General features: G+C 37.9%; 2 protein-coding genes across 2 annotated transcripts in view; one reads left to right on the forward strand and one right to left on the reverse strand.

Annotated features, from left to right (window-relative positions):
* Nucleotides 1-768: 768 nt before the first annotated feature.
* On the forward strand, nt 769-6,448 carry LOC103178235 (LRP2 binding protein). Its single transcript, XM_007892859.2, has 6 exons — nt 769-819; nt 2,232-2,374; nt 2,454-2,559; nt 4,390-4,613; nt 5,175-5,340; nt 6,383-6,448. The coding sequence occupies exons 1-6, from the start codon at nt 784-786 to the stop codon at nt 6,446-6,448; spliced, it is 741 nt and encodes a 246-aa protein (XP_007891050.2). The 5' UTR covers nt 769-783.
* Nucleotides 6,449-9,745: 3,297 nt separating this feature from the next.
* Nucleotides 9,746-17,577, reverse strand: part of snx25 (sorting nexin 25) — a 119,118-nt gene continuing 111,286 nt past the window's right edge. Inside the window, exons 17-19 of the mRNA XM_007892828.2 lie at nt 13,524-13,705; nt 12,125-12,225; nt 9,746-10,375 (exon numbers count right to left, since the gene is read on the reverse strand). Of these exons, the coding sequence (XP_007891019.1) occupies nt 10,295-10,375; nt 12,125-12,225; nt 13,524-13,705 (364 nt within the window). The 3' untranslated portion in view covers nt 9,746-10,294. The remainder of the gene's footprint in view (nt 10,376-12,124; nt 12,226-13,523; nt 13,706-17,577) is intronic.

Raw genomic sequence — 17,577 nt, forward strand, 5'->3', positions numbered from 1 at the left:
GGACTGCAAATGGAGATCCAAATGCTTCTTTTCTTCTCGGTCAGCTTTACTTTGAAGAGGTGAGCAAAAACTTCATTGATTAATAAAATTATGTTTACAGCTTGCAATGACATCTGGAGATAACATTGTTAAACTGACCAGGTCAGTTTAACAATGACAGTTTAACAATGTATACACTGTAGACTGACATAACTGACATTTGAAAGCTGCTTCCAAACCTGTTCGCCCAAACAGTTCACATGAGATAGACTCTTGTTATCACTTTTATACAATGAATAAGTCATCCATGTGGAAAATACTTTTTTGCTGGCTATTTTTCCGTGATGAGGAGTAAGCCATAGCTACAGTTCTGCTTTCATTTAAGAATGAATATCAACACATCCGTCTTTTACTCTTGAGCAACCACGTTGTACTTCCGCCAGTTCTGTCCCAACAACATGTTCAATTATTGAATCTTGCAGTTCACTGGTAACCACATAGCGGTCCAGATTCAAATGAAAATGTTCTGTGATACTCTTCACTAATTGGTTCTACTCCCCCAACATCTCTCAAAACATGCAGCTCATGCATCCAAAAAGATGGCATGTGTTGCAAGTGACAGTGGTCTAACTCAAAAATAGGTTGGCTTGTAAAAAATAATTACAGATTTAATAGTTCCTGGAGCAAACTTGCAATGCCTGAAGTGAGAATGTTTTATCATTTTAGGGTTTGTATAAACAAGCTTTTCAAATATTTGAGAAAATCAAGGATACTGATTTCCAAGCTCTCTATCAGTTGGGTGTGATGCATTATGATGGTTTGGGGACCATAGAAAATACTGTGAGTTGGATGAAACACTTTTATTTAAACATTATTGTGTATACTATGTTCTTATGTAACAGTGATATCATTTACAAACCTTATCACAAACCGCCAGCAGTACATCTGCACAAAAGACTTCTCCCGCTCTTACCTGCGGGGTATCCCAAGGATCCATCCTTGGCCCCCTCCTCTTTCTGATCCACATGCTCCCTCTTGGGGATGTCATCCACAGACATGGGGTACATTTCCATATGTATGCAGATGATACCCAACTCTATATTACCACCTCTCTTTGCGACCCCCAGTCCCCTGATGTTCTGTCAGCCTGCCTGTCAGATCTCAGGGACTGGATGAGTGCAAACTTCCTTCAGCTGAACGTTGACAAGACAGAAGCCATACTCTTTGGCTTCCGTTAACGTCTAAAATCTCACGACTCTCACCTCCTCCACCTACCCGACCTCCCCTAAAACTCTCCGAACCCGTCACAACCTAAGCGTCAGGTTCGACCACCAATTATCTTTCCTCCCCCACATCTGGTCCCTCACCAGCACTGCTTTCTTCCACCTCCGATGCATCGCCCGTCTCCACCAATACCTCCCCTCAAAACCGCTGAAGCCTTCGGCCACTATGCCCCGAGACTCTGGAACTGCCTTCCTCACTCCCTTCGTCTCGTTCCCTCCCTTCCCATTTTCAAGTCTCTGCTGAAGACCTTTCTTTTCGACCGTGCCTTTGGTCACCTTCCTCTCACCCCCTTGGCTCGGTCCCGGGATCCGTTACTGTAAAGCACTCTGAGACGCCGTCTGGCGTGGAGGGCGCTATATAAATCCAAGTTGTTGTTGTTGTTAACCATTTCAAACATGGAAGGTTTTTGTGTTCTTAAAGTGATATCCTATTATTCAGAAAAAAGAAGTGCAAAATGAGAAAATATTTATCCATCTCCATTTTAAATATCCCAATTGATTTCTGCCTGAGTTGATTCAGGCCTTATGGGGCAGTGCATTCCATATTTTCACAGCCTTCCTTTTGAAGAAATGCTTTCTGATCTCATGCCTAATGCCCAGCTCTAACATTAAGATTTGTTCCTTTGTCCTGGATTTTGTTTCGCCCACAAAGTATAGTTAATTCACTTTGAGATGTCACAAAACACTTCACAGAATATATTGCAAAGGCCCTCTATCAAGTGCAAGGAAGATTATTATATATTATTATCCTCTACTAGAGGAAAGAGATGAGTACCATATAAGATTGTTAATATCTTTCATTATTTTAGCCATCTCATTCACATCATACTTGGGCCAGTGTTGTACTGGACCTGGGAGTGCTCATTGGAGTACTGAAAATGTGAACATTTCATATGTTCCAATGTTCCAAAACTAGCAACTTGCCTCATGTTTGTATAATCTTGCCTAACAACACTGTGCTTTTGGCAGGCACGAGGTATAGAATGCATGAACATAATCACACAGTCTGATGATCCAAAAGCAAAGTATTTGAAATATCCAGCGTGGTACAACCTTGGTACAGCTTACTTTGAAGGGTATGGTGTTCAATGGTCTGATGAAGAAACTGAGAGGTAAGATAGGCATTCTGTTCAAGACATACCTAATTTCGTTGATCATTACTTTCACTGTGGATTACTTTGCTTTTTGAAGACTATGGCTTCTTGCCGCAGATGATGGGAACCCAAAAGCCAGTCTGAAGGCTCAAAGTTCTCTGGGAATGTTTTACTGTAGACCAGAAACACTTAACTTGAAGAAGGTAAGCATTGTATATATGTCAAAATTAGAGAAGTATCTCTATGTGGAGCATTTATTACAGAGTGAATTTAGATATTAAGGATATTATACATTGTAGAATTTTTTTGATGCATGTTTGTAATGATATTTTCCATTCTAAGCACAAAAGTTATCGAACATCGCAGGATAAACTTCATTTTATAGTTTTGAGCATCTTACTTTCAAAAGGACTTTGGTGTGTTAGAATGGTTCAGGAAAGAAAGACCAGGATTACAGAACAGAGGCTATTTTCATTAATGTACATTAATGTAATGAAAATTGAGGGATATATGATTATGAATGGGTAATATAATACAAGAAGCTTATTAAACATGAACAATAAGAAAAGTGAAAGAAAGAAATTCAAAAACTCATAATTAAATAAAGTTTGAGATTAAAATCTTTTCTTCCCACTGGATAATGGATATGTAAAAACATTCCCAGAATATCTATTTGTGTTGTCTGAACGTTTATATAAAGAACATATCTATTTATTTCTGATAAGGCCTGCATCAACAACAATCATTTACATTTATATAACAGCTTTCACATTGGGATGACATCTCAAAGTCTTTTGTGGAACATTAAAACCAAAGCAAAATACAGTAGGTGGCTACATATCCTTATGCTGATTATCCATGTGACCACTTAGCTGCATCAGGCTGCAATGTGAAAGTGAACTTGGGATGTGGCACTGCCCCAAAAAAAATCCATCCTGCGCAGCATGGCTTTGAGCCAGCAGAGCAAAGGTAAGTATTTACCAATCTACAGTGGAGCTTAGTGACAAGGTGAGCCATAGAAAAGAAAGTCATTGGATCAAGGTAGAAAGTTAGAGAGATTCAGAGAGAGAAACAGACTGAGAGAGAAGGACTGTTTGAAAGAAGAGTCAGAGACAAAAGGAGGGAATGAAGGAAATAGAGAGAAAGCGAGATATCAAGAGAAGCGTGGGAACAGTGTGGTACTATAGTGAGAGTATAGCTTCTGAAGGCAGACATTTTTGATGAGCACTCCAGCCCATCGGTTTCCCAACTGGGGTCCATGGACACTTAAAGGACTACAAGATCAATTCAAAAGGGTCGTGGAGCTGGGAGACACACCAGGGTCATCAGGGAGTGCAAAGGCTGTGTCTATCTCAAGCCCTGGTGGGATACGTAATGTCATGGGGGAGCTTGAGCCCAGAAAGTTTGGGAACCCCTGCTCTAGCCAATATGTATTTTACATGATGACCAATTATCCACACTGTTTCTTTACCCGCATTGGGGCCTGTCCCAATTAGCACAGATAACTAGCTCTCTATTATACATAGTGCTATTTTTCTGTGCCCTAATATTAAAATCCAAAGCAACTTTGAATCCATAGAATTTTACATAATAGATCTGAGAAATTAGATTTCCCAGTCAAATCCTTCATATTTGAGTGATTTGAGAGAGCCAGCAAATGAATTACATCTATCTGCTTTGTTTAAACGCTGAGATTGATAAAAACTGATACACAACAAAAATGAGTTTTAATCAATGGCCAATGAAAAGATGATAAACTATTATGTTTGATAAATATTTTTGTACAGTTTTTTTTGCTAATATAAAACACAATACACGATGTGTATTTGTATGTAATCACAATAATGCAATAGTGCTTTTAATTGTTTTGTTTTACAAGACTAACTTTGAATATGGATTGACTCACTATACTATGAAAAGGCTCATTTGTTTTGTTCATAGTCCTGCAAAAAGCAGAATCTAATTTTGTTTTTATTATAATATCCTTGTACGTGCTATTTCTATAAATGACTCATGTGCTTCCCAACCTCTAGGCATTCTTTTGGCATTCAGAGGCCTGTGGCAATGGGAGTCTGGAGTCTCAGGGTGCATTGGGTTTACTGTACCTGACTGGGCAGGGTATTCCCAAAGATACAAAGTCTGCTTGGGAGTGCCTGAAGGAAGCATCACAACGAGGCAATGTTTACGCACAGGGCCATCTTGTGGCTTTCTATTACAGCCGTAAGATGTACACTAAAGCCTATAAACTTGCCAGAAGGTAATGAGAATTATAAAACAATATAGCCATATAGAAATGTAATAGCTTTGAGGGAAAGATAATGAAACTTAAAAAAGAGACCAATGAGCAGGAACACCTTTGTCATTCTCTAAATCGGCTCAACATACAATGGCCAACTCATCATTTATAGTAGTCAATTTTTTTTATTAAAACGTCAAAATGTCATTAGGCAGTAATAATGACCAATATAAAGTTCATAGGATTTAATTTGAATCAGCACCTTCCTGTATTATTCATTTCACTCAATAATTTTGTATTGTGAAGGAATTGTTTTTTAATGATAATACTTTCTCCATGTCCCCAACTAGGTCTTCGACTATCTCAAAATGAAAATTATGGCTGAAAGCCAATGTTGTAAATTGGCAAAAAAATTCATTTCTAATTGAATAATAGTATAATATAATCATAATAGTATAATGCAAACTTTCTAGTGTCAGGACAGTGGTCATTTGAAGTTTCCTTTCACCAGAATATCAGTACATATATTTATAGTATTAGAATACATTTTGTGTACTCTTAATTGTCTCAAATTTGCACTAGGGTTGCAGGTTATGTTGATATCGAAAACATAGCTAAGGAAACCAATTGCCTGCCATCTTACATAGCAAAGGGCATTGCCATGGGTTGTTTTTACTTAGCCAGATGTCTTCAATTGGGCTTAGGGATAGCAGACGATCTAGAAGAAGCCAAAATATACTATTCCAAGGTACGTTCTAGAAAATGCTAGCACATCATGTTTAATGCATTAAGAAAATATGGAGGAAATAGAAAATAAGTGGAATAGTAATCTTTACCACAAAACATGCCAGTGTAAAGCACTCATCGCTTTGCTCAGTTACGTACTCTTAAGGACTTTACCTCTGAGGTTGTACCAATCTGGAAGAGTTACAGAGTAGGTAAAAAGTTTTATTTTGATGTAAAAAGTTATTAAAAAATGGAGAAGTTACAACAAAAATAAAATTTTAAAGTGAGTTGAATAGCTATTTGAAGAAGATTAATCTGAGGGTACTGTGGAAGATTAGAATTGAAAACTGTGGTAAAGGATATGGCGCCAGTAGGAAATGGGCAAAATCATATCCTTTAGGGTTGTAATTTCTATGTCTGGTTGATGAGTTGTGCAGGCTAGTTAGCTCTAAACAGTTCCTTGGGTTACTGCTGTCCTCCATTGCTTCACCATGTGCTGCCAGCTAAGTGTTATGGAATACTTGCTCTGCAGTGTGTGTTAGAGTTTTTGCAATGCTACAAGGTTTTAAAACAAATTGAGTCAGGCCCTTGTTTGTACGCACGAAAGACCTGAAATTTCTTATAGTATTAGCGTTAGCATCATTGCCTTAAAATTATGCAGAATTTTGCAAAATTCATAAATTGACCTTGGAAGCCAGTTTTGGTACTTATTAAACATTTCATTAAAACAACTGCAGAAAAACAGCTTCAGAATTAAGACTAAATTAAAAATTGTTTCAAAATTCAGCATAATTTTAAATTTAAGGATGAATACACAAGAAATTATGACTCACAAGCTCCACAACTTGCTGTAGTTTTTAAGATCTTTGGCTCAAGAAAAATCACTTTTTAAAAAAATTACTTATAACTGTGGTTTAAGCACTGTTCATTGTTCCAATATAATCTCTGAGATATACAGCATCCATTCTCAGTTGTAGTATGTTGCAGCAATGTACACTAAATATAGTGAGAACAGAAACTATATTTAATCTGATTTCTTATTTTTGTTATATTTTTAATCCCAGGCCAACCAAATTGATAATGCCATATCTGGTGACCTACAGTTTGAAGTGATAATGGAAAAGATTTAAAAAGCAATTATCAGGGTGAATTACTTGAATAATCTCAGTTCCCCTGGATTGTTACGAAGACAACGTTTTCAATCATTGGAGGTTTTCATCATATACATTTCATCATCATTCGGAAACAATAAATTGCAATGTTGTCAGAAGCTCCTCAGTAAAAAGTTTCAAAAGGTCATGCTTCCTGCAAAGTACTGTCAATACCTCACTGCTAAAATAATGTCCTACCTAATGCAGACAAGCATGAGTTTGAATTCTCCAGATTGTAGAGTAACATTTTAGTCCACATCAGATCTGAGAAAGTGGCACCAGCATTAAGAGCTTTTCAGCAGAATCTGTTTTAGATATAATACACTATTGTGCTGTTTATGAACAAACACCAGTGGGGCAGGGGCGGGGTGGAGGGTGGGGGGGTTGGTGACTCTACGTTTACCAACATTGGGAATGTGAGCTGATAATAGGAAACAATTTACTTACGAATGTGAATAAGACAACATCTTGTCCCCGCCACAGTACCTGACATCTAAAAAATATTCCTTATTTCAGTTTTATAGCTGTCATTCTGGCTCAGTTGGCAGCACTCTTACCTCTAGATCAAAAAAGTTTTGGTTCAAACCCACTGTTGGAACTTTGAGCCCATATATTGACATTTCAAAGCAGTTTTACATTGTCAGAAGTGCTGTCTGTTAGTTCAGAAAGATATTAAAGATCTCATTGGCACAGCTTGAAAAGAGAAGGGAATGCTGCTTTACACTTTACAGAAAACTCTGTGAAGTACTTAGAAGCATTTAATGTTAAATGCAAGGATTATTGTTGCTGTACTAAGAAATTATGTCTTCTATTGCTATTTTTATATATTAAACAAAAGCTTGTAATGTAACTTGTTAAGCAATGGTCAACTATTCAATCCGGCTTTAATTTTGATCATTTGATGTGATGCTCAATTATTTTTCACATACTGAACATTGGTTACAAGTAAAACAAAATGCAAATTAATTGCTACAGTTGACAGGAAACCAAACAGCTAAAGATATTATTTAACAAATAATGAGGAACGTTTTAGAACCAAAATATAATTGTACAGCTTCTGATCAGAAAATATGTGTTATATATATACTATAGATACACATATATATTATATATAAAATATGTAAACACTTTCAAAATAGGTTTAAAAGAGGGAATATCTGGAGAAAAATGTTCTATTAATATTGATGTACAAAGGAAAGTGGAAAGATTTATTTGCAGAAATATGAAAGTTCATCTCTTTAGAATCCAAACTATAAAAATGTAATATAAAGCTCTCCATTGAAAGAAGTTTAATCTATGAAGTTGTTGAGCAACATCTTTGAAAAGATACTGGGTAAATGCCAGGTTAGAAACAGAATTTAACAACAAATTGCATTTGTATAGTGCCTTTCACTAGAGGACGTTCCAGTGTGCTGAATTTAAGGTTATAAAATAAGAAAAGTAGTGAAATAATAATTATTTATTAATAATAAAGCTTGCAATTGATATAGAGTTGAGGATCTCTAATTGCTGTGCAGAATTTACTGTAGTTTGTAGGCAAACGAGGCAGCCAATTTGCGTAAAACAGTGCCTCAAAAACAGCCGTAACGTGAAGAACCAAATGTTGGTCATTTGGTTATTCCTTTGGAATAAATAAATGATGGCAGGCATATTATAGTCACCGAGTAGCTAGGGCTATCGAATGGTCATGTCAAGGAAGACCACTTGCTCCAAGATGTAAAAGAATAGGCTGTAATGGTCAATAGATATTAACCAGGAGATGTTCTTAGAAGGTTCAAGGCTGACAGAATGCATTGTAATTTTTTGTCATACATACACACATATACATACATAGATAGTGGGACGTTGCTGTGGCTGCCACATTTCTCCCACAAAACACACTTTACAGTCTATTCTGTGAAGCACTTTGAGACGTCTTGAAGACATGATAAGGCGCTATATCAAATGCAAGGATTATTATTATTATTAATCATAAAGTGAAATTATAAACCACAGCCTGTCTGTATATTGTATGCTTTATAATCAAAACCGAATTTACAGTTCTAGACAAGAATATTCTCTTTCACTGACTTATTTTTAGTGATCATACACAAGATTTTTTTTCATGTACTTTTTTATTCCTCTTTACAAGTATCATTTAAAACTGATTAAAATATCTGTTTGCAGCACCCCCCAAAAGGCTGCTCCAACAGATAAAATACTAGGTTAAGTTAGAACTGAATTATTTGCCTTATTGCTGTTGGATATTAAATAAAAAGTAAAAACTGTACAAAATGTTTCCCTTGTCTAATTTCCATGAAGGAATTACTGTAAAATATATGGAAATGAATGGGCATGGACATATTCTGCAATGAGTATGTAGTGTGTATTTTATCAACAACTTCACGCAGGGCAGCATCTTGGAGCACTATCAAGCAAAGGAGATCCAAATAAATTTGCAGAACAAAATCTTTACATTGATGAGGTAGTACAGTACTGCAGGTGCTTGTGCTATACAAGATGTTATGGTACTGATCGCTCAAAGTTAAAGTCCTGGTGTAAAGTGCCACCTGCTGGAAACTTTCTGCAATGATTCAAGGTTTGTGATCTGTGCAATACTCAGATAAGGTTATTCTGCATATAGTCCTAGACACTGCACTACAAGGGGAATATGTAGAAGTCATTCACCCAAACTGCAGAACAGGCCACACTGTATACTTTTTTTTTTAAAAAAGAGTATATATTTCTTTTTAAATATTCTGAACCAGATAGTGTAGACACTAGCACAAAATAATTACAAATGGGCCCAAAAGTAGCTGAGTCAGAAGCTTCTGGATTCAAATCCCATATCACGACTTGAACTCACATAGTCTAAGGTGATATTCCAATGCACTGCAGAGGTGCCATCCTTCGGATGAGACGTTAAGCCGAGGTCCCGTCTGCCTGTTCAAGTGGATGTTAAAGATCCCGTAGCACTACTTGAAAAGAGAAGTTCTTCAGGAGTCCTGGCCAACAATCCCACCAATAAAATTGGTCACTTAATCCACGGCTGTCTGTAGAACATTGCTTGTGCAATTGAATTTGGCATCGTTCTACCTCGTTTGCCAACAAACACAAAATCACTCCATCTCACAGTAAATCCTGTGAAACCTTTTGAGACATCCTTCAATAAGGCACTATACCAAATGCAAGGATTGTTATTATATCATTTAAAGGAGATTTGATTAAAGTCAGTTATCTGTAATCCATATCATACCTTGCATGATATGATGAACAAAAGAAATTTCCACTGAAGAGTTTCAATGTTTTGTCATAATTTATTGCTTATAAATCATCTACACCATTAAAATCTTTGGTAAAAATAAAATCTAGCTCTATTTAACAATAAAATATTCACAATAGTTCTACATAAATATTGCACACTGAGGCTATTCAACGATCACCAACAAAGAAAGGAATGTTCAAAAGTCCTCTGTGAGGAAATTGCAACTTATACGACACTGGTCTGTACCACCGACAACAAAATAATACAATCCTCAAGTTGCCTTAAAAAATATTTATTCAGTTTCTCACAACATTAATTACTGGCATTTGAACTTCTTAAAGAAACATCAACTACCAGATTTCATGAAAAAAAGAAAAAGTAGCTTTTATGCATTGATTTCACAATGCTGGGACATGGTCATTTCACTTTGTGCTACATCAGTCATTGTAAGAGGGGAAAACACCAAATATTAACATATTCAGCCCAAGTGTTCCTCTGGGAAAGTTGCTTTTTTAAACAAACAACAACTTCATGTCCATTAATCCCTTCCATCAATTCACATATAATGATGAGGTGCTGGATCAACTTGGGCAGATTTTGTGCTCATCCAGATGAGTTCGTAGTTCTGGGCACAGCTCAATCAATAGGAGCTCCACCAGCATCTGAAAGGTAAAGGTGAAAGACTTAGACATGGAACTGGCATTTTATGCCACCGATAATGATAATAATAGTTGTATTTGCGTTTTATCACATCGCTGAGATGTCTAAGTACTTCACAGAATATACTATGTAGGTGAATAACTTCAGAAGATCTCAAACTCTCAAAAGCTATCACAGTCAATGTACATTTGTAAGCAAACACGATGGTTATTTTGCACGAGGTAATGCCCTACAACAGCTGTGAGTTTGACGACCAATTTTATCCAGTGGATTGATGGTCAGAACACCAGGAATAACTCCCTTCTCTTTTGGAATAGTGTCATGGAATCACCAATGTCCACCTGAACAGGGAAACAAGACACATTTCACCTGAAAGGCAGCACTTCCTAGATACAACAGTCCTCCAGTAATAATAATAATAATAATCCTTGCATTTGATATAGCGCTTTTCACGTCGGGAGGACGTCCCAAAGCGCTTCACAGAACACACTGTAAAGTGAATTGACTGTATATTTGTGGGCGAACGCGGCAGCCAATTGCGCACAGCAATGTCCCACAAACAGTCGTGGATTGAAAATGACCAATTTATTATTGTTTTTGGTTTTGGAGGGATTATTATTAGGCGTGTGGAGTAAGGAAACTTACAGTATAGCATTTGCAGTATCAGCCTGGACTATGACTCATGCCCTAACATGGTCTTAAATGCACAATCTTCAGATACAGAGTCAAGAACGCAATAACCAGCCACACTGTTACAAAACATATACTGATAAAAAATATCAGTATCTACTCTGTTGACCCGATTCCACTGTATAATTTAGTCATATAGCTTTTCTAGATATGAAAAATAATCTCCAACAGAGGGAGCTCTACCCACATATATCACCATCAAAAAGGAGGTTTTGAAGAAAGCCCCACGAAGCCCATTCCCTCTCATTCTTTCTGAATTTACTGGGTGAGGGTTTAGAGTGGGGGCATGAGCAGAATGGGTGCTCTTTTGGTCACATTTGCAACAGCTTCCGGTGACTTTCCGAAATTCCTCAGGCAGCTCTTGGCACATATTTCCCCACAGATGAAATTGTAATTTTTTTACTTATTATTCTAAATTATAAGTGGAAAGCAGAGAATGTCAGAACGATCTCCAGGTTCTGTGATGTGAAGCCCAATCAGTAGGGTTGGCATCCATATATATATTTTTTAAAAATCGCTAAGTTAATTTTTTTTATGATGCAGGCAGATGAATGACCGAGATACAAGTGAATTAAAACATGGCTGAAATGTGTGCAGGGGTGGGGGAAAGAGGAGCCTTAAAATGTATCCGTGTAGTGAAAGTGGCCAATGGATGTCTGAAACGTGTTTACTGAGGCAGCAGATGTCTGTGGCTACTTCTTAGCTCAAAGGACCAATGGGCGTCTGATAAAAAATTCTGTTTGGAAGATTCCATAAGGATCGTCTGGCTATGAAATTCAATAGATTTCAGAGCCACAAGTGTCTGATGTAAACACTAGCTTGGACTGATTTCAAAGGTAAAGAAGAGATGCTCAATTGATTCAATGGAGGAATCACGTGTGCCCTTAGTGAGTCAATGCAGGAGCAAAGAGTGACCAACAAATATAAGAAGTTGAAGAAAATTGCTAAACCATGGAAAAAAATGAAGCAATAATCAATGTTATATAACTAAAATCAGAAAAAAAAACTGATTTCCACCAAACCTAATTATATGCACTGCAAAGATTTGCTGCTGTACTCACATAGAGGAGATGCTTGTTGGCACTGGATTCTTGGAGTGCATTGAAGACTTTAATGATCCCATGTCGAGCATTCTGCTGGCCAACAAGGTTTTGCAGTGCATCTAGAGAAGAAAGAACTCTCCATTTTACACATCAAAATGCCTCAAAGTGCTTCATAGTAATTATTCTCAAAGGTTAGTTTGTAGAAGGTAAATACAGCAGCAATTTTGCACACAAGGTCCCAGCAACTGCCATGAGGTGAATAATCAATTTATCTGGAGGACTTCTCCTTCTTTTTACGAATGCTGTTGCAAGACCTTTCAAATCTACCCATTGTCAGGTGGACGGGACCTCAGTATAATGTCTCATCCAAAGTTCTGCACCATCAAAAATGTACCATACCCCCTAACACGGTACGGAGTGGCAGTCTAGATAAGAAGCTCAAATCTTGACAAAGGGATTGAACCACCAAACATCTGATCCAGAAGCCCTTAACTAGCTGAGAAAAGCTCTGAAGTTACAGCTCTACTTGGCAGGATTTGAGGTCATAGAACTAATCCACTCATACATGTATAAGGAAGATTATTCTTCAGAAGGCAAACTTGATTTCTGACAACATAAGGGTTAATTGAGGTTTCCGGTTCAAAGTCACTGATTGTTGGTTCGTGGTTAGCATTCAGTAAATAAAAAACACTAAGTCAATATCCCACTAACAAGCAGACAAATATTCTGATTAGGGAGTCCAATGTCCCACTGCCTTCATGGTTACCATGAGAAATGCTGTGAAATGCCTCTGGGTACATTCAATGCACTAAATATCCACTACCATTAAATTAACCCTGCCACTTTCTTCCCCCACTCCTCAGTAAAAAAAACTGAAACCCTGAGACCAAGCAATTAGAGCACAGCATCAGTGCAGATATGCAGACAAATTTAACTCTGAAAATAATAGTCTTACATTAACCACTGTTTCATGGAAGCACTTCAGGTATCAAGAGAAATTCTGCCCTGAATTCTGAAAACCAATTTGGATCCACTGTAGAAAACTACATGAAACAGGCTGAAAGTTAAATCTTGAATTGTCTGCTATACATTAGCACCAGTCCCTCAATGAAAGTATTCAACTAGTGCAGTGTGCATATTCTTTAAAAGGGGAAAATGAAATGAAACTGTTTTAAATCCAATTTGGTTTGGTTCAAAGTACCTTTGCAGATTTCTCACAGTCTGCATACCAGCACAGAATGATTTAGTGTTTAAATAAATCCTAAATTTAACAAAATTGGATTCAGTATTTCTAATTTTGTTTCTTTACCATACCAATTCTGATCATTATAATGCATTTGCAGATGACAGTGTGTACAGTCAAGAGCACTGATTAAAGCTATCAGTGCAGTCCTTGCAGAAGGGCTGAATGCCACACCTGGAATGTTGTCGAGTAGTTTCTGCTGTGCCTTGTTTTTGGTCTCCAGTCGTTGCTGCTCACTTCTGGGGCCTGTAGGGGCCGCTAATTTGCCATCCGGCCAGAAGGCATCTCGAAAGAGATTGATGTAATAAACGATCATTTGCTCACCGATGATCCAATTGATTGTGTCACGTATTTGCCTGAAAATAAATTGCAAATTGCACAGCGTCAGATTTTTTAAAAATTACACGCAAGAAAAATCCAAAATGTGGCAACCAATTTGCACACAGCAATGTCCCACAAACAGCCATGAAGTCAATGACCAATTTTATTTGTACATCTAGCTGTTAGAAGAAAATGCTACTGACTGAAGTGTGGGCTGCAAATGGCATTTTTGAGGGAGAGCGTGGGTAATTGAAATCCCTGACACGGCTGGCTATTTGCTGTCAGACCCTATTTTGTTCTGTGGGTCCGAACAAGCTTTCCTCTGCCCCGTGGAGTAATAATTCATCCAAATGAAAAACAACAAAAGGAAATTCAGTTGCTCGCACAACCTTGTGAAAATGTTGGCAGCTTTTAGCAGGTGTTCCAGAATCCATTTGTGCTGCTTCAAAGGGCTCATTTACTCCCACAGTCCAAAATACTCATTAGATCATGGTGACATGTCTAGCAGTACTGTGATTGCCTTTACCACACCATAATAAAAAAATTCACTCACTGCGAACATTGGTGCTTACTCTGTGTAACTGGACATTAAGAACCATTATACTAAATCAAGCGTTCTGGGACTCTACCCTGCGTGAGGGACGCTATATAAATGCAAGTTGTTGCTGCGGGTGACCTCTACATGCCCAGCGCTGGTACAATTATTAAAAGGATGGTGTCCTACAATGTAATAGTCAGTGACCGCAATCTGTTAACCTAATGCTTCTCCAGCTTCAGTATGTGGGGGTGGGGGACGACAAAGGGGAGAGATCCCACCTCTGGTCCATTCCCTATGATGTCACATGGCCCGCAAATATGACTCCATAGCTTCATACCCAATAATATCAATATTGGGGTTTAACATGTGATGATTTGTACTTGGATTCCTTAATAGGAAAAACTAATGCGGCCACTTCCGGTATCTCCAGGTACATCACATAGACTCGCAGGATCTCTGTTCTAAAAGTAGTTCCTAGTTTCCTTATCAACGAATCTTATTAGAAATCGCTGCTTATTAGAAATCCCGTGTTCCACCAGATATCATCTTCTAATAGCCTGACTAGACTTCAAATCCACAGAATGAATGTGATTTTCATATTTTGTTGGTGTAAACATTAAAGACCATTATACTATTTGGTCAGTTGGAGATACCTCTTTATGCAGGCAGCTTGTTGTTTGTTTTTTCGTCCGATGCTACACATTGCTAAAGTGTACTCAGCATGGTGCCACATTAGCACTCATGGTAATAATAACAATAATAATTATAATTCTTGCATTTGATATAGCACCTTATCACGTCATTGGGACGTCTCAAAGCACTTCACAGAATATTCTGGAAAGTGGATTGACTGTGTATTTTGTGGGCAAAACATGGTGGCCAATTGCACACAGCTGTATCCCACAAACAGTCATGGATTGAGTGACCAAATTATTTTTAAGGGATTATTACCCTCAATTTGATGAATTTATTACATGAATTTGGGGTGGATTTCAATTTAGAACATAGTTAACAACATAGTAACTATTTTAGGCAGGATTGGCCAACCCACCCAATTTTCCAGGCTGTGAGGAATCCACCTCTAACTCCGATAACTCCGGTAGCCAGAAATACATTTATCTAACTTTTCTGGTCAGCCTTATTAAATCCCTTTGTTATTTGCCTCTAAAGCAGCAGCACAGGGACATACTTAGCAAAAAAAAATGAGAGCAGAAAAGTGGCCCGCAAGCTTTACAGACTACATTAAAATCAACAACTATATTTAAATTCCAACAAATTGTGCCTATCTGGTATTAACCTGTACCCTTATTTGCAGTTAAGTAAATTTATTTTTCAACGCAAAAAATCTCACTTTCACAGCATATCAAAGTGGCAAAGATAAATTCAATTTCTCTGAAGAATCAATATTACCATTAATTTTCAGTCCACGTTAATAAACTAGAATTGTATTCAATTTCTGAGCTGGGTGGATGCGGAAGGTGGGTGGGGATAGGTTAAAGATGATCAAAAGTGCAGTCAGAAAAAAAAGGTCTCAGACTGGGCTTTAAAGATGGGAAAGGGGCAAGGAGGCAGAAAAACTCTGGGATGAAGTTCCAGAAAGTAGGGGCAGAATGGCTAAATGCTCACCCATTGATGATGAGGCAGATTGGGCGGCGGACATAACAATAATATTAGTCCTTGTATTTGATCTAGCACTTTTCACGTCTTCTAGACGCATCAAAGCGCTTCACAGAATATACTGCAAAGGGAATCGACTGTATATTTGTGGACGAAATGCAGCAGCCAATTGCATACAGCAGTGTCTCACAAACAATCGTGGATTGAAATGACCAATATATTATTGTTTTTTTTTCTTGAGGGATTATTTTCAGGCCCGTGGAGTAAGGAAAATTGCCCAAGGTTTCACCCTGCCAGGAATTGAACCCAGGTCGCTCATGAAACTTCGCTGAGTGAAAGGAGCAGCCAGGTCTGTAGGGTTATAGGAGGTCATTAGAAGTTGGGAAAGGCAAGACCATAGAGGGGTTTGAAAGCAAGTTCCTTTCTTTAAAGGAAAGTGCTCTGACAGAATAATTAAAAATTGAGAACTTGTAATTTTGGCTGCATTGCTAACAAACTCCCAGTGCAATTATTTTCCACATGGAATACAAATTAGGATGACTCAATGCATTACTTTTAATTAAGTGACTGTCTGTGACAATACACATACTGCAATATGTGACTTTCAATTTTAATCCAGTCTCTTTAATGAATTCCTTTCTGAATTTCCACTTGAAAACGGACTCACACTGAATTAGGGAGAAACAGGGGAATTCAACATTTCATGCCCATGAGTTTTAATCCCTTTCACAAGGAATATTTAGAGCAGTTGCTCAACAGGACAAACATACTGTTGTTTCCCACCTTGACAATTTTTTCCAGTTCTCCCCATTCAATGGACCTCCAAGTCATGCAGGCTCCATGAAAAAGAGAAATCTACAGAGCAGAAGGAGGCCATTCAGCCCATCAAGTCTGCACTGGATCACAGAACAGGGTGATCAATTCAACCCCACTGCCCCAATTTATCCCCATATCTCTTCAAGCCCCTCTCTTTCATATGTCTGTCTATTTACCCCTTGAAAGCTACAATAGATTCCATCTTCATCATCTTAATCAGCAGGGCATTCCACATCCTAACAACTATCAGGGTGAAAAAATTCTTCCTAAATTCTCCCTTCGCTTGTCTTATGGCTTTCTTCACTATATTCTCTTGGAGCACCGTTCACTCTCACTCTTAGAGACAGCAGGAATTCTCAAGGTGACTGGGAATTTGCCACACATGACGAAAAGCCAAAGGACAGATCTGGGTCAGCAGAGTGGAGGCAAAGCCAATAGAGGATGATTTAGAGAGAGAAACTAAAGGACACAGGATCTCATATTTGCTGAAGAACGATTTGGGAACTAAAAGCGTTTATATGCTGAAATTAAATCTATTCAGTATCCAGTATTTGATTCTGAGTTTGGGAGCATCATCCTAGGTGGGGGAGGGTGGGTTTCGCCCACAAAATATAGTCAATTCACTTTAAAGTATATTGTGTGAAGCTCTTTCCAGAGACGCCTCAAAGACGTGATAAGATGCTAAATCATATGCAAGGATTATTATTATTAAAGAAGCTGTCAAATACTGATGCAATTACTAGGTGGTTATCAACCATATTATCCGGGATAAGAGTCCGATGGCTGTTTTGTGACTTCAATTGGTCCACTAGAGCCAAGCTCAGTGTCATGTTGTCAGTCGCAGCTTGTTGCCAAGTCTATCAGGTTCAGTGTGACAACATCATAGAGGGGGGAGAAACCTAATTCAATGTTAGACACGGAGTACAATTGGCAACA

This window comes from Callorhinchus milii, unplaced genomic scaffold, assembly GCF_018977255.1.
Source record: "Callorhinchus milii isolate IMCB2004 unplaced genomic scaffold, IMCB_Cmil_1.0 Scaffold1, whole genome shotgun sequence".
NCBI lineage: Eukaryota > Metazoa > Chordata > Chondrichthyes > Chimaeriformes > Callorhinchidae > Callorhinchus > Callorhinchus milii.